This window comes from Meleagris gallopavo, chromosome 4 (genome assembly GCF_905368555.1).
Source record: "Meleagris gallopavo chromosome 4, MGAL_WU_HG_1.1, whole genome shotgun sequence".
Classification (NCBI taxonomy): Eukaryota; Metazoa; Chordata; class Aves; order Galliformes; family Phasianidae; genus Meleagris; species Meleagris gallopavo.
In genome coordinates this window covers 18,879,653-18,903,855 of record NC_139407.1, presented here as the reverse complement: position 1 = coordinate 18,903,855, position 24,203 = coordinate 18,879,653, and the positions used below count along the sequence as shown (strand labels likewise).

Below are 24,203 nucleotides of genomic sequence, written 5' to 3'. Positions count from 1 at the left end.
CGCACGTGAGTTGAGGGCACAGGGCTTTCCTCTGAGGAAACGGGGGGCGGGGGAGGAGGGGATTTACTGCTGATTTATGGGGAAAAGAGGGAAAAAGAAGAAGAAAAAGAGGGAGAGAGGGGAAGAAAGAAAAAAAAAAAAGGGAGAGAAAAAAAAAGCAGCAAAAGGCGTTTCAAAGAATAGCGCAGAGCGGCTCCACAGCGGTGGCGCTCGGCGGACGGGGGCCGGGGGCGCTCGGGCTGCGCGGGGTCGGGGCGCGGGGGTGCGGCGCGGGGCGGCGCGGAGCGCGGGGCGGGCGCGGCGCCGACGTCAGGGCGCCGCGTGCATATTGATGCGGGGGCCCGGCCGCTTTCGTCAAGGAGCAGAAGGAAGCAAGATGGCGGCCCTGTAGGAGCGGGGAGCGCGGCGCCCGGCTGTGCGTGCTGGATGTCGGCAAGGCTGAGGGACGCGGCGGAGGTCAGAGCGGCACCCCCGCCACCGGCGGCTCTCGCCGGCTGCCCCGCGGCTCCCCGGGGAAGGGCGGGGAGGACGGCGGGGGTCGCACCGCGCGCCCGCGGGTGGGTGGGCGCCGCGGCCCCCCAATATGGCTGACGGCTGACAGAAGCGGTGGGGCCCCCCACTCCGCCCCGCCGGGCCCCGGCTTCGGCCCGCCGCGCCGTCCCCGCTTTTTGTGCGAGCGGGGGGCGCGGGGCGGCGCTGCCCCGGGGGATCGGCGCGGCTCGGGGGCTGCGGGCTGTCGGCGGGGGGGCGTCGGGGCCGGCTTTGTGCCGCTTCCCGGCCCCGGCGGACACAAAGGCGGGCACAGCCCCGCGGGGACGAGAAGAGGAGGGGGGGCGCGGGCCGGGGGGGCGGCGGAGGGCAGGGGAAACGAAACCGGGGCCGGGGGCGAGAGGAGCGTGTGAGTGTGCGTGTGTGTGCGTGAGGCTGGCCGCCGGGCCTTCCCTTTTTTCTTTCCCTTTTCTGGTTTTTTTTTTTTTTTTTCCTTTTTTTTTTTTTTTCCCCTTCGTGCCCCCCTCTCTCACCTCTTCCACCGGCGGGTGACAGCGCGGTGCTCCGCGGCCGCCCTCGCAGCGACGCTCGGGATTGGGGCAGAGCTGCTTGCCCCACTGCGGGGCGGTTTCCCTTTCGGGAGGGCGATGCGAGGGGCAGCGTGCCGCACCGCGCCGCTCACACGCGCTGTTTCCACGCACGCGGGCGGCAGTGAGAGCGGCGCCGCGCCGCGTTCCCCGTGGCGCTCGTAACGCGGCACTGAGGAGTTTCAGAGCGGAGGAGAGGCTGCCCCGGTGAAAGCAGGTCGGCGGGGGTCGTTTACCGGCTGATGAGGCCGTGCCGCTCGCGTGCTGACGGCGGACTGCCTCTCTGAGGCGGGGGTGCGCGTATCCTCAGCGGGCGGCCGCTTTTCCCGCGGCTGTGAGGTGCGCGCGGGACGGGACGCGCTCGGGGTGGCCGCGGGCGTCCAGCCGGGAGAGCCCCGCGCTCCGGGGCTGTAAATCATCCTTCCTTATCTCCGGGAGCCGGGGCAATTTGCCTAAGCGGTGCGCGGTAGCCGCCTTAGCTCCCGTCCTTCGGGCTGCCCCTGCTTTTCCCAATCGCCTTGGTGTGCGCGTTTCGGGTTTCTAGGGGCTTTTCTTTTCCTCGTTGCCTCAAAACCTGCTTCCTCTCACCCTTCCACGTCAAGGTAAGCCTGTGCTGTTTATATACAGTTCACCATTTGCGCGTGATGACTAAGAGCAGTCGTGCAACAGGTTTTGATAGACTGTGGTGCAGAACACTGCCTCTTTCAGCTCTTTCCCTCTCAGACAGGCGGCACCGAACTGTGCTGCCCTCCAACACCTCCCAGGCTCCGGTTCTCTGGTGCTGAGTACTTGGTGCTTTTCTAAAGACTCAAATAAAACTCCATACAAAACATCAATGCTATTTTGCTACATCTGTGTTAAAGACAGTTAAAGACAGAGTGAGACCTGTCTCACTCTGCTCAGAAGTTGTGTTGTTTGCATTGTGCTTATTTCTGTTCTGTCCCCAAAATGCTGGTAAATCCAGCAAGGCAAGGGCTCCTGGTCTATCTGATCTGTTGCTGTGAGCACTAAAAATGAATATAGGTGTCTTGCATTCTTCCTGTAGAAAAAGCCCTTTGGAACCAATGTAAATAAATCACTGTGGGGCATTGTTCTGAATCCTTTCCTTAGTGCTGTGGAAAGCACAGTGTGAGCCCTACTAGTAGGTCCAAGAGGGATTTAAATCTGGTGTTAGGAAGAGAAGAAAGGGAGGGCAAAGATGTAAAAAGTTGAGTGTTAAGGTACTGGGACTAAGCTGCTGCTCACCGAAAAGAAGAACTCAGAAGTCATGTTTCACAGGTAATAGTTCTGTATTGGTCTGGGGAGTGATGCTGAGAAGCTTTGCAAATGTTTCCAGGGACCCCAGAAACCGGTCTAGCGTTTCCTGATGACAATGGGTTAACAAGTACTCAAGAGAAGAAAAGGTTGAACAGGAGGCACTGGGGCTCCTGAGTTTGCTGAGCTATCACTGCTTGCGGTAAGGTTTTTAACTGAGGCTTTGGCATCACTGGTTCCTGGCTTTTTGCCAGGGAGACTGGGATTGTTTTGATGCAGAGTGCATGGTCCTAGACTTTGGTGTGTCAACGTTGTTTAAAGAACACAAACACTGTGCCCACTGAGGAGCGGTATTATGACGGACAGACTTCCAAGGTCTCGTGCTGGCACCAGCACTGCGTTGGGTAACAGAAGTAGGAGGCTGTCGATGTTTGGGTTTCTGCATGCAGAGTCAGGAGGCTCTCTGGCTGCTGCTGGCACCAGAAGGGACCATTCTCTTATCCTGCGTGTTTCAGATGTGCTGGGATGTGGTGTCCCATATGGTTCTTTTCTAGATTAGCAATGGCCAAGTGGCTCTAAAGGAAAAAAACCATGCTTTGGAACAAATCTGCTGTTTGGATGTTGAAAAAATTGTGGAGTTTGGGTTGCAGTGATATTACCGACCCAGCAGAGTGCTTCTTACAGAGCGTGGCTGAGCTTTAAATCACCTGCTCTGTTTCGTTCCGACTTGTAGGCATTGGGCTCCTGTAGAAATGAGATGGTGGTTTTTGCGTTGTCTGCTTTTCATGGTGGAATTTCAAAGGAGCTGTCAGACCTGGCTTATCAGGGTGAGCCTCCTGCCTCACTCAAGGAGCACTGCACAGGAGCTGGAAGCATGGTAGCTGCCTCTGTGAGCCAGCTTCACAACTGGAGCCTGAATGTGGTGGGACGAGGTTGCCAAGTTTCAAGTAGAGTTGGTGGTTATCTTGGAAACAGTGCTGGGGAACACAACCACAAATGATTTTGCCAAATAATATACAGTATTTGTTTAGTCCAGCTCTCAGATTGCTGCTAAGGCAGTCAGCCAGCAGCAGTGAGCATTGTGACATCACTTTGAAAGGCAGCGTGCTGGTTCTGAAATGGAGTGGGATGTACTATGATTCATGTTTTATTTTTTTTTTTTAAAGCTGTAGTCTGAATAGAGATAAAGCATATGACTGCATCATGGCTGAGAGCCAAAAAGGGAATTATATGAATCAATCACACTTGCAGCATTTTTCCCATCTCATTCTCCGTAAGGCAGTGAGTACCTTCTTACTCATGTAATGATATTGTGTAGGAAATGTATCCTTTTAAACACTGAACAAGTAACTAGTAACAAGTTGCCACAGTTCAAGCTGGTATGCTTTCAGATCGTCACTGATTGCATGTGCAATTTGAATAGCTTGTCCCTATATCCTAGGCAATGAAGTGTTAGAAATGGAAAGTACCATGAGTAATCATCATCTCAGTCACCCATTGAAAGGAAATCACTTCTGCCTTCCCTGAGGGCAGACAAGCCTCTTAAAAATGGAGAGGAAAAAAACAACCACCCATTTCTCAAGGAATTGCTCAGTGTGTGGAGGCGGAGATGGAGGGGTTAAGGAATAAAATGGTGAAGCTCCAGCATTAGCTGGGCTAATCCCAAGGCCAGCTGATGACTGACCTGGAAAGTTGTTTGGATTAGAGTACTGGGAGTATGTCTCGTGCTATGTAGCAGGGGCTGACAGAAGGTAGAGAAAACCAAGGCTGGAAGCGTAGGAATAGCTAGCAGCTAACTTCGTCCGCATCTCTCTCAGTGCTCATGAAACAAAGGAACAAAAATGTCCTGCCTGGTAAGAGCATCAGAAAGCACTACTAGTTGTTGATACTAAAGGATTGTAAATCTGGTGGCACCAAAAAGAGTTGCTGTACTTTGAAAAAGTGGTTAACAATTAAAAGACTTAAAAGATTTAAATTGCTGGCTGTCTTTTCATGGATGCTTGTTCATCTCTGTCAAACACCTTCTAAAAAGCTGAATCATCTCAGCAACCCAAAGAGAACTCTGGCTCTCCTTCAAAGCCCAAGTTTCTGGAGGGTAGGGGGTGTGCCAAGTTGGAGTGTTGTTGCCTTATAGCATACATATGATGAGAAACTCCAATAGGATTATTCTCACAAATAAAGGCTTGTAGCATTGAGGCTTCGGTTTGACCTAATTCTTATGTGTTTGTGCCTCTAGAAACAAGCAACAAGCTAACCTTGTATAAAAATAAATGAATAAAATACATACAGCATTTCTATTGCAATCTGTAGAAGAACAGACTTATCCTATACTTGAACTGAACAAGATGGGATGGAAATGCTGAGTTTTCCTAACCAAGTAAAGCTTGGCTTTTAAGATAGTTTCTCCTGCTACTAGTATATAAAAGGTCTGTTTCTTCAGAAATGTATCTGAATGCTGAAACAAGAATTCCATGATGAGGTAAAGGCTAGTGCTTCCACAGTATGATTCTGTATGATTCCATTTACCAGAGAAACTTTCCAAGCTTTGCTATCAAGATGGAACTCTGGAAAAGCTTCTATGGTCCTGGATGAGAATGTGATTTTTGTTCGTTTGTTTGTTTTCTTTTTCTTAGTTGTAAAAAAAGAAATGAAAAGGGAAATCTGATTTCATAGAAAGCATATTGTATTAGGAAAAGTGTTTGTGTTCCTCCCATATGGGGGAGCAAAGCAGTGAGTTAACATAACCAAGAATAACTCGATAACCACAAGGTACCCATTGGAAACCCCTTCCTCGGGTACAGGGCAGTACCCTGGGCCTTTTCTAGTTAATTATGATGATGCAATTTAGGCAACATGAAATACCCTCATGTGTTTTATAGCATCACTTCTGACCTCTAACGTATTTCAATGACTTCTGCATTCTTTACTTTTCATGAGCTATGCTATCTTGAATTTTACATTTTGGTGACTAAAATATAAGCAATTCTTCTGCTTAATCTTCCCTCTAATAACGCATGAAGAGCCCAAGCTCTGTCTTCCAAGTGTCCTGGCACGAGCTGCTCCAAGTCCTGTCGCGCTGGGGAAGGATTTGGCGCCAGTGCAGTGATGCTGCCGCCTACCCAGTGGGTAGGTGCTGAGGTCGGCGATGGCTCCACGCGGCCGTGCGCACGTGGCTGAGTGTTTACAAACAGTGTCCCAGCATCCTGGGTAGCTGCCCTGACGCAGCCCGGAGTTCTAGGAACATCCCCGCTCCTCGCGGGAGCAGGGGGAAGAAATCCAGCGTGCGGAGCTTAAGAAAACATTGTAGCTGTTTTTTTGGCTGGGCTTGCTGCCTCTGTGTTCCATTCTAGGTCGTTGGCTCCTTTCTCCAATGCCCCCGTTTTCCCCTGCACTTGAACGCGTTGGAATGGGCTGACCCAGAGTACGAGACATGGTTAAGGGAACTGTTACCAAGGTTTCAAATGATTCTTCTCCCTTCCCTTTTCAGAAGCTTATGAGGAATCCATTCCCAAAAGCTTTCAGGACAAACAGCTCTTAGCGGTACATGAATCCCACTGTAAGTTGTTAATATATTTTTTTCATTAATTAGGCATGACTCCCTGCCTGCTCAAGTAGTAGCACTTTAATTTTTTTTCAAGAGGAAAAAAAAAAAAAAAAGAAATCATGAATGCTACTAATTTTATAAGTAAAATCAAATAGTTGAAAGTCTTTATTACTTAATGAGATGTGTTGACACAAAGAGGTGTCGCTATTACAAAAGCCGATACCACTGCAAGGCAAGTTTGAGATCTCCATTAGGCATAAGAAGCTCAGTGGAGATTTCAGCACTTGCTCAACCAGAAGAATCATGCCACCAATCTGCTGGGATTTTTTTGTTTTAAAGTGTTGGTAATTATCGGGGCTGTCTTGCAAGATGGCTTCAGGAAGCACAGACAAAAATGCATCTCATTGTCCAGAAGCACCCAGCTGGCAATATTCCTGGTGCCATCTCCTGTGGACCTAGCCGAAGCTGTCAGACAGGTTCTGATCGGAGGAGACTATTCACACCCGTGCCATGTGCACTGTATTTCATCCTGTGCACGTTTTTCAGGCTCCCTCGTGCAGGTTTGCAGTGAGCGCTTGGGAGGGCATATAGAGTACATCATTCCCTTTGCAAAATGTATCCCAAGAGCTGTTTCTTTTCCGTACAGAAAGGTTGGTACAAATGTCTCTTCCTTATTCTGAGTTTGTCTACACGAGTCACTGCATTCACTATCATACAACAGAGTTTGAAGGCCAGTGCATTTGTGACACGTGACTTTTGACATTAGTTGTATGTTTGCGCGAGTTGCTTCATTTCACACAAGCATTGATTATGATCAGCGTATTTTGTTACTGTGCTCCACTGATTTCTTTCTCTTCAGTCCTCTTCTTTGCTGGGCACAATGCTTTGTGTCACATCCAGCATGTGCTTTTATTTCACAAGCTCTTTACCTTCTTTTGTTTTCTTCTCTGACTTTTTTGACCCACAGTTGCCATTACTCTTGCAGCCACTGTGCTAGCAGAAGGCAGCGAGCCAAAATAGAGAACAGATAAGAGAATATATGAAAAAGGCATTTCTGAGTTTGCATTACTTGTTCCTCCTCTTGCCACTTTTAGCCCTGTTAGGGGATCAAAGGGCAAACATTACCCCTGTTCCTGATGCTGACACTGGAGTTTTGCCCTCAACTTCAGTGTCCTTTAATCACCTCCCTCCCTATTTGTTCCTTTGCACTATACACGAGTGTTCATGCAGCACTCACCCTTGCGCTCCCGATACTTGTTTCATTTTTGTTTAACTTGTTTGTTCTCTTGGTGCTCCTTCACTTGTGTCTGAAGTCACGTACTTTGCAGTTATCTAATTTTTATGCTTGTCGAAGGACATACAACTCCTTCTGTTCTTATGTAAGCAGAAAGGAGAAAAGAACAACTGCATATTTCCTCCTGTGCAAAAGCAGCATTACTGACCTGGTAAAACAAGGAGATTGAGCTGCTGCAGGAAAGTTGGAGTTGCCAAAATCACTAAAGTTCACACAAATGAAAGATTTCCATGAATGAAGCTTAAAGTGAGTGTTTGGCCTAATAAGAGGAGTGCAGTTCACCTCTGAAAGAGAACACATGAAAGCTGGAGGATTTATTGGACCTTCTTTTCCCTGGGACTGGGGGATGTGGGGATGTGTGTGTGTATTAAAGACCCTCATGTTTTGTTTATTGATTTGTGTTTATATAAGATGAGCCTTTCATTCCCACTCTGCTCCTTTGCTGTCTTTTCCGTTTTGCTTTCAAGGTGAGCAACTGGGAAAGGCTGGATTTAACCCCTGTGTATGTCCTGTAACTGGCAGACATTTTGGAGAGAAAAAAAAATCAGTGCTAGTGAGTCCACATTTCACACAGTCAGGAGCGACTGAAAAAGTGAGCCAAGAGGGCAGTGCACTCTTGGTATTTATAAACATGAAAAATGCACAAAAGAGAAAAATGGTATTTCTGCTTTTCACCGTTTCTGTGCCACTCTCCGTTCTTTCATTGGAGCATTTGTGCTTTTTAAAAAAGTCTAGACCTGAGCTCTTCCGCTTCTGCGTAGTTCTTATTGCACAGAAGAACCTTTTGAAGGTGCGGGAAAGAAGTGGGAAGAATAAGAACTATGCTGATGCATTTCCTTTCTCTCCATTATTACATGTAGTGCCTGAGAAGTGGAAGAGGTTAGGTAGGGGAAAATACATCTTATGCAATTTTCCACTGTGCTTGTGTTGTGCAGTTGACAATATGTTAGGTACAGGTGGCTTTTTTCTTCCCCCGCCCCCGGTGCTGTCAGCTGACTTGTGATCCTGAGAACTGATGGCAGCCCCTGTGCTTTGCAGAGCTGTAACAGTTGCCCAATGCAGATACAGTGGCAGGAATATCTCCTTGCACTGTAGCAACTGAAAAAAAAAAAAAAGTCTGGGGGTTCTCTTCACCCTTTTGATGGTAAGGGGAAGGAAATGGGTGGGAAAGTGCATACAGAGATGGATTTATTTATTTATTATTATTAAAAAAAAAAAAGTTTCCAAACCATTTGAAAGTTAACAAGTTTCCTAGAAAATACATACCCTAACTGATGGGGTGAAAAGAAGTTCTGCTTTTGGAAGGGTGAGTCTGTAACTACCTACTGAACAGCTGCTTTTTCTTGAAGCAACTGCTACTGGCTGCTTGGAAGTGCTTTGTTGGGCAAGCTGCAGCATGAGTTGCATTTGGGATGGCAAATCTGATGCTTCTAAATACAAGGAGAGCGGATAGAGTGAAATTAATTATTGCGCATTAGGAGGCACCTCATATCCCAGCCACAAAACAGAGTCCCATTGCGCTCGGGGCTGTACAAACATAAGCAGCAAAAGGGAACAAAAGTGACTTAACTCGATGAAGGAGGCAGCGACAGAAAAAGGAAGCCTGGCAGTGCACGAGGGCCAGAATGTCAGGATGTCAGAATGTCATTTGTTTATAAAGCAAAGCAGAGGCAGACAGCTGGCTTCCAAAAACCTAAATATTTGCAGTAAATAAAGCTAAGCTGCTATTGTGCCCTGCTCTGTGCGTGCGTATGAAGAGAAGTCCCTAAACAGCACTGCACAGTCTTTTTGCTGGGGTACTATTAATGAGAAGGCAAAACATGCACGGAGTAAGAGAAAGTGTGTAAAATTATTAAGCAACAACTGAGAGCCAAAGCTCACAAAATGTGGCACAAACTCTGCTGGAGTCATTCATGTCAGTACTTTAGAAGAAAACCTAAAAGACATACAGGAAAGCTGTGGTGTAGCTGGGAAGTGAACCCGTATCTCCTATGCCCCAGTGCTCTACCCATGATACCCTCCTTCCTGCTCATTCAGAGCTTTACAGATAGTTTTCTCTGCTTACTAAGATAACAGAAGTATCAATTCTAAGAAACAGAAACTCGAATCAGAAACAAGCGGCTTTTCACTTTCTTCAGAAGCTGTTTTTCAGTAACATTTTCTGTTAATTGACAACACATTCGGTTTTTTAGTTTTGGTGTTTTTCTTCCGTTGTTGTTGGTTTGTTTGTTTGCTTTACTAGCCAAGCCTCAGAACCTTTAAAGCAGCAGCACTTGTCCTGCACAACCCAGCAAATTCTACCTTGAGAACTTCATTCATCTCCTCAGGAAAGAGGACTGCTTTTGTGCAGTGCTTTGTCCTGTGAAACCCGTGAGTGAAGTGAGAAAAGGTGCAGAGAAGGGTGTTAGCAGCCTCACTGGTGCTGCAGATGTTTCCATGCACCTCCAAACAAACAAGCAGAATATCACAATGAGCTAATTTATAATTAAAAATAGTATGTTGCGTCGGTTAATTGCAGTGTGTGGGACGGAGTTGTGTAATGCCATTTCAGTAAGTAGGTACTCCAGTAACTCCCATTAACCTTTAGTACCCCTGATCCTCCTATTCATTCAGGCAGGATTTCCCACAGTTTGCAAACTGCCCTATCTGCCAGCCCCAACCTACCACACGAGTCCCGTTTTGATCTGCTTTATCAACTAATGGCTCATCAGAGTTCACAAATCCTCACACTGACCTCATACTTGGTAAAGGAGCTCAAAGAAGAATTAAAAAAAAAAAAAAAACACAAATGTAATTTGCTGCCAGAAAGCCTCTCTGCATAGACCTGTGTTGGTGACAGAACCCTAGGAGCATTTGGAATTTTCCATGCAGCAGCCTTGAATTGAAGATGGTAAATCGTAATGCTGTCCTTTTGTCGTTGGAAGTTCTTTGCCGTGAGCAGCCTTAGCTCAGGCTCCCCATTTTGGTCCATAGCAAACTGAGCCAGGAGCCTGCCCCGGAGAATTTCAGTGCCTTCAGAGACTCATGATATGAGCCATGATGAAGTGCTTTCAGAAATAAAATCCGCTGGGTAATTTAGCTCGGCAGCGTTCCCTTGGATGCTGACAGAAGCGGTTGACCATGAAGGACAGATGGATTTTCCTCACCATGTTTACAGATCCAGCCGTGCGGCACGCTGCCCCACAGAAAGATGGGCAGGTAGCACAGGGGGTTGCCTGCTCACTCCCCCCAGTTCTCTCTCATCGTCAGGCAGTTTTGAGGTTTGGCAGCTGGGTCCCACGTGGCTCACGCACGTGGTGGCGGTGTTTACAAACACTGTGACAGGCTGGAGGGTGCCACACGGCTGGGCCTCACTGCCGCAGCACACCATGTGCCAGCCCATTTCTCTCCTGCAGCAGTCATAGCAAAATGCAGCTCTGACGGAGGCCACTGGTGCCTCTGGGTTTGCTCGTTTTATGTTTAGGCAATGTACAGTCCAACGTCTTAGAGCAAGGTTGTCCACAGAGAGTCAAAAATAGAAACTTTATTGCTTGATGGAGTAGTAGCGCTGGAGAGCGCTAGCTAGACGCACATGCAACAGTGAGGAAGGTACTTTTCTGCTTTCCAGAGACGTTGCTCAGGAATTGGGTAACACAGTAGGGCAGAGTTTCAGAAAGGAAATGAATGAGTGCCTTTTCTTCTTCCCCTTAACGAGCCTGGGTCCTCTTTCCCTCCAGACTGAAGGGACAAGTCTTGACAAAATGCAAGGTGCTTGGAGCAGCCGGTGTTTGAACCCACAGTTGCGGTATCCTTAGGAGAGGACTGCTTGGTTTTGCTTTGTTTTTTGCAGGCCAATGGCATTCAGCAAGAAAGAGGTTTGGACAGCTGTGCGTTGTGGTATTAAATGGCCTCCCATAGCTGGGTCACACAGAGACAAAGCATGCTTATTTCTAGGCTCAGCTGAAATGTATTGACTTACTTTTTGCCTCTCTCCTCGTGAGTTCAGAGTTCAAGGACTCTTGTATCTACTGTACCTTGAGTTCAGATAACCAGATAGAACACACAGACAGAAACAAACAGAAAAGCCTGTTCTCTTCAAAGGCAGACATTTTTCCACACCGGTTCCCCTGTTGTGTTTCGGGGTGTGCACTATTTGTTCTTCCCCTTTTGTTTCACTCCCTCCTGGCCCCCTCTGCAGTGCTGCACGCTTGCCCGCTCACAGCCGCCGCCGGCTTGCCGGCCTGAGAAGTGCAAACTCAGCAGGGGCTGGTAACACTTTAACTCTTTGTCCTATTCTCAGCTCTCCCAGCAAAGGTCAAAGCAAACAAGACTTACAGCTGCACTTGAAACGGTAGAAGAGGGAGGGACATCTGCCATGGGCTGTTCCCCCTCCTGCCTGGTTCTACTCCAAGCACGTGAAGTGTGCGGCCAGGGTGAGATGAAACTTTCCATAGCCTTTGGGAATCGTATCTGCTAATTTCTCCCAAAGAGGAAATGAAAGACTCATGACTTTTGTTTGTGCTGGCCATATCTGGCTTTGTGCAACCTCTGCTGATAAACAGGAATAATTTAGGCGTTACTTCCCCAAATGCCTGAAACACGGTCTTAGTTTCATTGGTGCAAAGCCAGCAAAAAGCTATTACAGACACGACGTCTCAGTTATCTGTCCTTGAAGTCATTTCAGAAACATTGGCAATGTGCCCCTATACAATTCTCTTCCCTAACAGCCATAATTTTGCATTGTGTTGAGGGACCACGCTGGTCCCTCAGTTTCATTGAGGGCAGAAATTAGTTTTGTTTGCCGTGAGAATGTTTCAAAGCCTTGCCATTTGCTCACCGCCAAGCAAAGGAACGTGCCTTGACACCACCAACGCTAGCACGGGCCCACCTGTGCCACACACAGGGAGAAGGTTCCCGCTGTGCCCTCCTGCCAACCCACCAGCCCATCCCACGTGGCCGCGAGGGCAGCGTGCCGGTCAGAGAGTTGGCGCAAGAGAGTTGGCGCAGGCCGGCTCAGTGACATCGATCTGGCGCCAAGGTTTGCCTCTCCGCCTGGCGCCCTGGCCGGTTTTGATGCTTCGCCACGTGCGGACACACGTGGTTTCAGTGTTTACAAACATGACCCCAGAAGTCTTACGGGCGGTGAGGAAAGAGCCAGCAAATGCCGCATGGTCTGCGTGAGGCTGACCCGGCCTGCTGGCGCCAGCAGTGAGCAGCAAGGCGTGTGTACCGAGCGCAGCCTCTGTGCACACACCACACACACAGACGATTTTGCTTCCAAATTGTTTTGAAATATCATTGCCACCATGAGAGAAGTTTCCGCCATAAACTAAAAATAGTTACTATTAGCTAGCAGGAGCAAGCAAGTGATTCAGAGACTCGAGGATAGAAGCGACTGTGTTCTTCAGCACCGTAAGTTTGTTTCTTTGCCGAACTGACTCAGAAAGTAATTTCAGTGGTAAGGAAGTGCAAAACTGACTTACTTTGGCTAAAATAAAAGAACACTGCTTGAACGTGTGCTCCTGATTGACAGTTCCACTTTTATTCCTTTATTAACACTTGCACTCAGGCACTAATGAATGCTTTGCAGTTGGGAATCGATCGTCTGTTTAGGAAAAAGGTGGCTTAGTAGTTCCAAGTGACACACTTTCTACAAAATGTAAATGCCACTGCAAGGCTGACTTGATTTTTGGCACAGGCCTTGAAAGAGAAATGCATAGCTGAAATATCCCTCTAGCAAACCAGGCATTACACTCAACTGCCAGATGTCCACATTTCTTTTCTATATGTACTTTCTTAAGCACTGCTGGATATAGTAAGTGTTTATTAAAAAATAAAATCTATTTGTCTTTTCCTTATCCTTGAAGTTCTTCAAAGAAGTTTGTATTATACTCCCAATTACTTGAAAACAGTTTCTTTTCTAGAAGTTAGCAATTTATTGTAAAATGGAAGTACATAGTCAAATGATTTGTTCTTGACAGGCTCCAGTGCTCTTGAAGTTCTCTCAGAAAAACATGTATGTGGAGGAAGACAGGCTATACAACTGTGACTGGTTGTCAAAGATAAACACAGCTTTCTTGCAAAAGCTGCTAAACTAGCAGAAATAACCCATGTTTATTAATAAATCACTTCCAATTTTTACTTTTGGAATCAAACAAGTTACTCCCAGCTTTACAGAAGCCTACTAAATGCTGAAGGATTGTTTGTTTTTTTTCTTTCCAGACAGAATGGTTGACCTTTCTGAAGTAGACAAGGTAGTAGAAAAATCATAGTTCTATTTTGTACTTGTTACTATGATACATCTTGATGTTTGTAAATATCGTAATGGCAGAGCCCTTAGGAAAGACACACTATGAGCTTCTCGGTGCTCTCTTCCAAAATGCTTCAATCCCATTACTGAATGCAACTTCTGCAAGTATAAAGCCAGCCCAGAGTCTTCACCTTTTCCATCCATACCCATAGCAGCTCTGCATTAGTCATCAAAGCCACTGCAGATATTTTTTGTTATTTAGACAACATAAAGCAAAGAGGCCAAAGCATACTTGCTCTGGGCTGGTCACTAGCTCCTTTCATGCACTCCAGTAGCTCTCACCAGTGCAGGTGAAGTGCTCTACAGCTCTGGCCCTGGCTCAGTACTTGTTTTTGCCATCTCCTAGCTAGCTGAATGTTGCATTCAGCATGTGAGCAAATGCATTTCTGCCAGTTACTGATGGCTTTTCTCTGCTAAACTTCTGAATGTTCATTATGATGTTCATTACAGTGTGTACAATGGATCTAGAAATAAGCATGGAAGTACTGAAAACAGGTCACTGCCGTGTTACTATTTTAAGAGTTCCTTGTTGCATATTTTCTGCCTGAGGAAAGAAAATACACCTTACAATGAATCTGTATGAGTATGGTCAGTCTCAGAGAAAGGAGACCCAACAGTCTTACTGTAAAACCTCTAAATATGTATAGGTTTTTTCTGGGTACATCATAGTACATCTTCTGGAGTCTTTCTCCAGAAGTCCTGAAGCATTTTTCAAGATGTTCTGAATCAGAAAGCATTGAGGTTTACAAGGACTAGTTTATTAGTATTTATGATGGCTGTGGGCTTTATCAGAACATTTGACTTCACCAGGGAGAGGGCTATACAGATACACAAATAATGCATCTAGTGCATCTTTGACTCACAGATCCTTCTTGCTATTACTGTTAATGATATTTTCTTAAATTATAAGACCCTCTTTCAGTGAAGAAAATATAATGAAAGAAATGCTGCTTATGATGAAGATTATTTTATTCAGTACTTTCAAGTTGGAGGCAGGAGGTAAAAGAATACTGTAAGATTTGCCATTGTATGCTACAGGGTGAGTAACCACCATTGTGTCAGTTTAGATGAGTATCTCAAAATAAATACAGACTCTGTCATGAGTTTGTCCTCTAGGTAAAAAAGCAATGGAAATCTTGTTTAACAAGTTCAGCAAAAGGCACGCCTAAAATTTAATTATGCCTTCAAATGCATAGATACAATTCTTAGTAAAGAGTTTTGCCCAGCTGCCAGGGAACAGTCTCAGGACTGTAATTTTTCTTATATGTAGAGCATTTACTAATAGATAATCATGTCAGTTCATAGTTATGGGAAAAGAATTCCTCAATGAAACAACTACTACCAGCCACAGCTTTCTCTGCCGTGGGTGTGGTATGAGAGATTCCTGACCATATTATAACTTTCTGCCAAACTCCTCTTCCCTACCACCAGCAAAGCCAATCTACCAAAAACCAAGAGAATATGGAAAAGAGATGAAAAAACACCTGTGGTATTTACGACAGGGGTTTTCCACTAATATCTTTTAATAGGATGGGGGCTGGGAATCTTGGATAGGATCTGAATTGCTCTATCAAAATTTGCAGCACCAGATGGAGCAGAGGGAGGACTCCTTGACTCAGGAGGGCAGAAAGGGACCACATTTTCCCTCTGTTTCCTTTACTAATTGTTTTCTCAGCAGAACAAAGTTCCTTAGCAGACCAATAGCTTATTATTTTTGCACATGGAGAGGAGAATACACAGGACACCTGTTGGCCAATACATTAAATTATGTTAACAACTGCCTGTAGCATTTGAAGGCAAGGTAGGAACATCAACAAACCTGCAGAGTATCTGCTCAGTACAAACCACAGGCACAAAATGCTTTCCAGAACTGCTTAAAAAAAACAAAAACAAAAGCAAAAAAAAAAAAAAAAAAAAAAAACAACCTTCCCAAAAGGTGTATGAAATAGCCAAGGAAAAGCCCATTTAATCCTTCTCCTTTCCCCCAAGCCAGATGAATCATAAGTCTCTTGCTTTTGATAAGTAAATACTTGGACAATTTTGTCTTGAAGACCTCTACTACCAGAGATCCTATATTATTCCAAGTCTCCTCTTTTTGATCAACTTTCTTCTTTCTGGACAGATACAACATTCCAGCTGAGGCTGTGCCAAGGCTGAGAAGACAAGTAACTTTATGCCTGACCAAGGTGCAGAAATGGGACCATAGCCTGGACAAAAATTGTCTTTTTTTCTCAGAAGTTTTTGACATCAGCTGTCCAGCTTGATATCCACTGTAACTTCCAGAACAGCTACCCAGGCAGTTTCTGACTCAGTGTCTGCACTTAACACTGTTCCTGCCTTTTGAGATACTGCCCTTGAATTAACAACACAAGAAACCCCAGAACTTCAGAAGGGAGATTACCTTGTGACAGCAGATAAATTCTGTCATCAAGTAGGAGGAAATGAATACAGGATGAATTGCAAAATGTGCCATTATGCACTTTTGTTAGGGTCTGTTGACTCACTAGGCTGTACATTTCTTGAGCAAAGACCACGTCTTCATTACATTCATTGCTGCTATTTCATGCATAGCAAAGAGCTCTCTTGCAGAAGACTATCTAATTCCCTCCTGCAGACTTAAAATGAAGAAGCTGGCCAGTGATAAGACTCATGATAAAGGGGTAACACTATATAAGCTGGAAGCCAAACCAATGGGTTGTTTTGTTACACTGCTCTAAGAGGGTCCCTGCCTCTATCAGGCATTAGGTGGTCAGATGCATTATTGTCTTCCAGCAACCTCTTTTTCTCATCCTTTTCAGTTTCAGTTTATGCCATACCCATAGCCTTACTTCAGTGTCATTCCTACCCCTTTTATCTTTCTCCTTGAGTCCCTGTGACATCAAACACCTTCATGGGCATTGTGTCTTTGCCACAGACTGATAGATTGTCTTGATGGATATATTACTTCAGACCAAACCTCCGCCCCTGAATTCTCTCATTAAGACCAAATCCTTCCAGTGATAGCTTTACTTGTTCATGTTGTTTATTCTTAGTTGGGAACTGGAGTTGGACTTGATGATATTTATGGATCCCTTCCAACTTGGGCTATTCTGTGATTCTGTGATCTAGGCAGTACTGTGAGCAGCTGAGTGTAGGTACTTGCACTACAGGGCACCAGTAAAGAGAGGTGGGAAAAACAGATGGTTTTACATTAAGCTGATGGTTCTTAATCATAGTGTGACGTATGGTTTCATTATGCTATACTGAATGGAGATAGAAGCGTACTTTGGAGAACCTGAGCACTAGAAAAGATTTTTTTCTTTTGCTCAAGTGCCAGAGGTCTGTGGTTTTGCAATGGAAAGATCTGAATTCTCCTCTTTTGGTCCAGTGAAACTTTCAGATGAAACTGGCACATTCTGCACATTCTCATGCATCTCTGCTTTGATTACAAGAGCCTGCTCTGGGTGTGGGCCTCAACATGGGCAGCAGGGAACTAGGGAGGAGCAAGTGGAGCCCAGCAAAAATAATATGAGGGTGAACTCTGGGTGCCATGCACGAGCAGAGAGAGAGCTAGCAGAGCTTTCCCTTCAGCTGTGCTGTTACAGTTTGAAGGAAGAGAGTATTTGGAGAAGTAAAAACTGACATTTTTCAAACTGCTAAAAGGAAGCAAGTATGATCTGTTGTGCGCAGTCCAAGGACCTTGCTGTTGCTGATGCAGGTTCCTCTGAAGTGGCAGGCATTTTGATGAATTAGGGCAGCATCCAGCATCCAGGCTCTCACTCCTAGGCATGCTTTGGGAGCTGTGAGCTGCAGGTGGTAGAACCCTTTACCATTCATACCTTCCTCCAGGCATCTGTCCTTTAGAGACAACAGTAAAACAGTGCTTGTTCCAGTGTGGTGCTTCTCAGCTGCTGCTGGCTATTCCCCTCTGCTCCTTCCTCTAAAGACTTCTCCACAGCACTTGGGAGAGTACTGCTGCCAAAGCAGGGCAAAGAAACTCTGTTATTAGGGTGAGCATGCTCAAAGCAATCACCTACTCCAAGAAACTGTTTTCTTCAGTTGTTTGTTTTTGCAGCACCCAGAAAGTTGTAGTTTATGCCACCAGCAGCTAGTGTGGTCACTTAAACAGTTATTTCTAAAGCAGTGGCACGAACTGTTAAATTATCTAAAGCAAGCAAGCCAGTGTCGTGTTTTTTTTCAAAGATTAGATAGAAGGAACAGGAAAAAGTTCTCTCCTGTCATTCTCTCCTTTTGTTTCTTGTTTAAATGTTTAATGAACATGTGATATTGTTTTAAGCTAGTCCTGATGGTCTTGTGAAGTTAATATTTAAAGCAGATGGCTGCAGTGCTTTAATAAGACGGTTGCTATAGAAACACAGTGCTGGGAAAGCAATAGTTTCTGTAGCGCGTGGTTTCACTGAACATTTTAAAGGCTCTCAATCTCCATGTAGCAGGCCCGAAGAGGACTAACCAAGAAATGGAAAGGGAAGACAGTATGCCTGCGTGGAGTATTTACTTCAGCTGGGTTCCTCTTAGAGCTAGCTGGATAGCTGACATTTTTGTGGCTTGCTAAAGAGCTGTTTGAAACAACAAGAAACATGAGAAGAGAGATAAGCAAAAATATTGATGGGGGAGGACTGTGGGCAGGAGACAGATCATTGCAGTTATCTCTCCTTTGGAAGGTGAATTGGACGCAGACATTAACACAAATGAATTTAGAAGCACAAAACACCCGCAAACAGTTCGCCAAAACACCCAAATATTTACTTTGCAATCCTCATGCTTTTTGTTTACTTCATCCTTGCATATCCTTCTAACCTTGCCTACCAACAATGTTGCAGCCTAAAACATAGAGAAGGACACATCCTGTACTTTCAGGATTTTGTTTCTTCATTGCTGCTTCTGGTTTTCTTTATTCTGCCAAAACTGTTTTAACCTGAAAGTACCTAAATTCCTCTGTGTGCGCTGAAGAATGTTATAGGCTGTGATGCAGACTTTAGAATCTTTTTTAAAATGTTGATTGCATATATAGCTATGAATTTTCGGTATTTAGGAGGAAAAATGGCAGTCTTTGGGAAGGGATACTGCTTCTTCAGTGCAGAAGTGGACAGGAAAGTGTAGTCTCATGTGATCGTGGCTTTCCCTCCAGGGAGTTAAGTAGTTTTCAGAAGTTGAGTGCATACACAGAGATACTGATTGTAGAACCATGAAGCAAGGAAAGTTTCAAAGCAGTCATGAAAAAAAAAAAAGAAAAAAAAAAGTAAAAATACCGTGGAAACATTGTAATCTGATGTAAAGATAGCACTTGTGAGAAATAGCCATCCTTTCATAAAATCTGGCATCTTGTTGGATCGCAAGTCTTGTGGTATAGCCAGCAATGGTGCTGACCTGGACTAGGTTCAGAGGGAACTGGAGACAGCTTGGTTATTTTCTTTGCTTCATCCTTTCTCTTGTTTCTTTCTGTTCTCCTAAACTCAGCAGATGTTTGTGCTTGTGTGGTTTTGCTTCCCTCTACACTTTAAAGCATCTTCTCTAACTTCACTTAATCTGGGTGGAAGGAAGGATTGGGAAGCAAGAAAGGAAGAAAGAAATAGGAAGAAAAAGAAAAAAGCTGTGATAAACACTCCAATAATGGGGTTTTCCTCTATCCTGAGACTTAATCTGTTTCATCAGTGCCTATTTTTCTACGGTCATATCTGATTCCTGTATGGGCTTTTCCTGTGACTTAAAACTTTAGGAGGAGGAAAACCACATATAAAATACCTCTCACTTTTCTACTTTGTCACCACAGTCCTCACCACCATCATCCTCTACACATAGCCAAAGTGCACCTTGCCTACTTTGTGCCCTCCTTTAACGTCCTTCCTTGGCATTTGAACAAATGTTACTCTTCACTCCCCCTCATAGGGCTTGGTTGTGTTTTCCTCTCTCCTCCTCTGCTGTCTTCCAGTGAATAGCACTGCTTTGCAGGAGAGGCTGAACAAATTGAGAAACTGGAGGGGTGTCTTCTGCCCTGCTTTTCATATCCTCTTCTTTGGTTTGGGATCACCGATAGTGCAGCAGTAGGGCTATGGACAAGTACTCTGATATAAGCCCTTACGTAATTCTTCAGTACAACATTCACGCTCCATGGATGAGGCAGCTCAACCTCACACCTAATCCACATGCACTTACACTAAACACAGACACAGAGCACAATAACAGACATAGTATCTCTGCCTCTATTTTCATAACAGGAATATTTTTAGGCATGACAGATATTATGAAGGAACTCTGCCCAGCTGCATTCAGGATGGATGAGGCATGCTATTTTAGGTTATTACATAGCAGTTCTCAAAAAAGAAAGTTTCATAGCAGGCAGCCAAATGTTGGCAGGGAAACCATTCCCTAGGACACTGGGAGGAGGACCACGAGGGGAGCGGGTGACCCGGTGGCTCCACGTGGATATAGCATCAGTGGCCTCAGGAGGGCTTCCCCCATCCTGGAGCACCTGCTGCCAGACCCCGTGGCTGCTGCCCTGGGTAGGATTGCAGTCCTTGCTCTGAAAAGCTTCTCATCTTTTTCTCTCCCTTAACTGTAAACCTGATGAGGAGCATTTTTTCCACAGTGATGATGAGTTGATCTGACATACAGTTCCACTGACTGCAGGGCAATCACATGTGGTTTGAACTGTGTCTGTGTAAGAAGCTCACAGTGTAGCCTTTTGAGAAGGAACAGATAACAGTAAGGGGAATCAAAAGCACATCATGTGTTGTTTCAGAGTCTGCTAGAAGGAAGCCCCTTGCACAGCTGATGCCTGAAGACATTCTTGCAGTAAATAAACAGCAGATGAAATCATTGTCCTGCATAATTTGTTAATTAGTTGTAAGTGAAAGTACTGGTGGAGGTGCAAAACTCAGGACCTGACTGAGTGAGTCAATGTACTGTGGAGAAAATCCTTGCACCTTTGAGCTTCAAATACTGCTTTTGTGGTAAATACAAGAGACAGAAGAGGCACAGAGCTCTGTATAGAAAGGTAACAACAACAAAAAATCAGACTTAGCATGGCTTGCAGTTGTAACACATTGCCACTTGTCTGCTGTGTATGGGCTTATCACTCACTCTCACAGAAGCAGCAAAAAGTCCAATGATTGTAACCCCTGGGAGCACCAGTGTGCTGATTATCTCATAATGTTCTGCATGAGTGCTACGAAGCTGGAAACATTTGACGTTGGTGCAGTCATAACTAAACGTGATCCCATAGCAGTCAGCAGAGCTGTTTGTGGGATGAGCTCATCCCCTGTATGAGTAAGGGGCTCGTCACTCAGCCGGTAGCTGCTGTGGGAAACCTCTGTGGGCTAAGCTGAAAGCTGTTGAGAAGTGGTGGCATTTAAATGGCAGACACGGCAGTTCAAGAACACGGGGAATGAGAAACTCTGCTTCTAACATTTCCTGGCACATGACAGTTTTGATAAGGGGATTACTCTAAACAAAATTCTCAGTCTCGAGTGCGTTCATCGCTTTAATTAGACCTAGCGTAGATGGAAATTTACAGTCTGCTTAAGCTTCTATTTAAATCTCTCTTCTATGTTCCCTTTGCACACCTGTCTGAAATAAAGTTGGAGTGGAAAGAATAACCTCGTGGTACTCTTTCAGCTTCACTCTACCAGAGAGGTGCCTGCGTCTGGGTAAGCTGCTGGTATTTAGTATTTAGGACAATTTTTCTACTATATAAGTGGCATCTGTGTGTAAGCATGCCTTTGTGCGGGTGTAGTGGGCAGCCAAAGTAAGGGGCTATGTGAGGGGGCTGTAACCTTAGGAGCATGAAGACCATCCACTAACTAAGTTCCTTGAAGTTGCCATGATAATGTGCTACTGGTATATAATCCTGTGTCAACTCTGTCTGTAAATTACATTTTCTCACATAGAAATATGCCACTGACTCTTCTGAAACCACGTATTTGAATGCTACAAGCTTTGAATGCTACTTCTGATAGGCAGGACTGCCCTTGCAGTGAAAGTGTGAATATTGACTCCTTAACGCGATTTCACATTGACTGCTAACACGGTTCATCACTTTGTCTAATCTTGAAAACCCATATGCAGTGGGGCCGAAGCTCTGTCCTCTTAAACAAAGCTTCACCCTGCAGGGGTGAAATGAAAGGCCCAAGGTGGCAGCGGGCAGCTGGTGGAGCAGGGGGGGCTGTGTGGCTGCACCACCACAGCCCTGACCCAACCAAGGGACCGCAGCCCACTGCCGCTGTCCTACATTGTAGGCACTGTATACATGCTGACACTCTTTTTGTACATAAACTCCAAAAAAACCTTCTCACAAGAAGACGTAACCACATTAGAAGTCTCTTGAATCATCCAAAAAAAAAAAGAAAAAGAAAAACAAAAGAAAACAAAAGAAAAAAAAGAGCACAGTCCTTAAGCACCCCCACCACACTCCCTAAAAGTAGTGCTTTTTATGACTTAATTGTAAGCCCACAGGAGTGAATGAAGTAGATCTGATTTCAGTGATCTTGGAGTCAAATCATTAAGTTTGATTAAGCAAGAGCTACATAAGCATACAGATATGACTTAATTGGAAAGCTTCCTTTACAGTCCCACCTGAATTATACCTGCAGTGAGGAAAGCAAGCCCACCAAATTTCTGGATCAATGTTTCTGATGATCTCTGTTCTAGCAGCAAACTGCCTTGGGTGCTGAGTGATAATCTCTTTTTCTCTGCTTGCTGACTTCCCTTCCCCCTTCCCTTCCCCTTATTTACTCTGTTCTTTTCCTATCAATACGTGCCGCAGTACTGTACGTGCAGTTACATTACTGTTTATCTGATGGAGCTGAAAGCCTAGATCTTTCTCTATAATTTCTGTGAGCCAAACTTTAAAAGCCTCTCCCTCTCCTCCCCCTCCCAGATCCCTTCAGGGGAGAAGCAATATGAACAAGAATACGCACAGATCTCTTGAGAATACAAATTATGTTCTGAACAGAAAGTTGGCTCATGCATGTCAATTACTTGTTATAAAGAATAAAACGTTCACCTATATTTAACCTTTAGAGGGAATGGAAAAAATAAAGTTATTGCTTTTTCTGTGCTATTTACTAAAGTGGCAACTGGCAGGAAGAACTGCGGAGGGAAAAAAAGTTGCTTGGGAGGATTGTGGGAGAGTAATTCCAAGCAGGCAGCGAGGGAGAAAGTCTCACAGAGAAAGACAAAATTGATTTGTTGCCAGGGTGTGCAGCATGGGAAAAAGAGACATGCTCAGCAGTGGTGCTTAATTGTCCTTTTTATCCTCAGTGCACTTTTTGTAGCTAGGCAGAAAAAAAACCCAACCCAGTCCTGAGTCAACTAATGCAAATGTGCAAATACAGAGGAGTTTCAGCCTGCCTGTCCCAATGGCCATTTCAGCTCCTTTCTTATATGTGTTAATAAAACACCTGTAGTTTGGGTCACTAGGACATGGGCCATGGATTATTTGTTTCAGGAAAGCTTGTTTCTTGTACATCTGCTAGTTAATGTCTTTTTAAAAACTCTGTAGCTTCATTTGAGGTTGTATGTATTTATTTGCTAACTGCAAACTTTTGTGCTCTCCTGAGAGTTCTCGGTGTCTTCAGGAGAAGATTATATTGGCCTATAGTAGCAAAGCTGTAAATCTGCCACTCTAATAAGATAGAATTAGCATATTCTGTGACTTCAACATCTAGCAAGGTAATAATTAGAAGGAGACAGGGAATAAGAAATTGGTCAGTAATAAGTGTCATGTGCAAGGTAGTGAAATGTGGTGCCAAAAGAAATCCGGCGAACAAACTTTTTAGTGAAGATGCATAAATGTGAGAACCCAAGCTTAAATTCTTTTTTTTGCCCACTGCTCTTGAAAAACGGGACCCTGTGCAGTTCTGCCCTCTGCTCAAGTCAGTTTAGCTCCAGAGCACCAGGGACAGCAGGCACTCCTTCATACCAGTGTGCTGTCCTGTTGACTCCCTCATACATAACTGTTTAGAATATCCACTGCATTTTATCTAAAGTAAATCTCTTAGGGCACACTTTAAGCAGAAAGTGGCTTTTTTTTCTTTTTTTTTTTATCTTTTTTTTTTTTTTTTTTTTTTAATACACACAGCAGAATTATTATTTGCATAGACCTCTCTGGCTTCTGTGTACAGGTGTGGATTAATACCAGGAGCCAAATGCTTATCTGTGCATGGCACCTATCCAAGTGGGAAGCTGCCACGTAAGTTGTTCAGCACCCAGGTCCTGGTCTGGTGATGTGCGTGTGCCTCAGGAGGCACAAGGGGCAGCTTGGCCCCGAACTTGTGCAGACACACTGCTGAGAGAGGGTCTGGTGGCTGTAATACTATCTGTGGTAGCAGTCAGGTGATGGGGATGTGGCTGGTGCTGCTTGGGTCTTAAATACTGCTCTTGATTCCTGCTCACCCTCCAGAGGGGAACGCAGAGCAGTTGGTGCAGCCATCCAGCCAGACCCCCAGGGTATCGAGGGAGGTAGGCACTGCTGTAAGTCATTCCTGGTTTGTTTGGGGAGGGAGGTGTTAAATGAGGGCATTTCCTTCTTCGGGAAATGGGTACATGCAATAGAAAGTTATTTTTAGTCCCTCTGCTTCAGGAGCTGATACACAGAGCCCTGACCTGCCTGCTGATAACGCATTACCTCATTTGCAGCTCTGCTGCTGACACGCACTCGCTGTGTCCTTGCCTGAACCTGGCAGGCCCCATGTGGTGCGGTTGTCACAGCATTGTTTGAAGAATGGAACTGCGGCAACGAGGTTGCTA

The 24,203-nt window shown here is 45.2% G+C and overlaps 1 protein-coding gene across 1 annotated transcript in view; it reads left to right on the top strand.

Annotated features, from left to right (window-relative positions):
• Positions 1-303: 303 nt before the first annotated feature.
• The window catches only part of TET2 (tet methylcytosine dioxygenase 2), a 70,833-nt gene continuing 46,933 nt past the window's right edge, over positions 304-24,203 (top strand). The window contains exon 1 of the mRNA XM_085222313.1: positions 304-456. Within this exon, the coding sequence (XP_085078439.1) occupies positions 427-456 (30 nt within the window). The 5' untranslated portion in view covers positions 304-426. The remainder of the gene's footprint in view (positions 457-24,203) is intronic.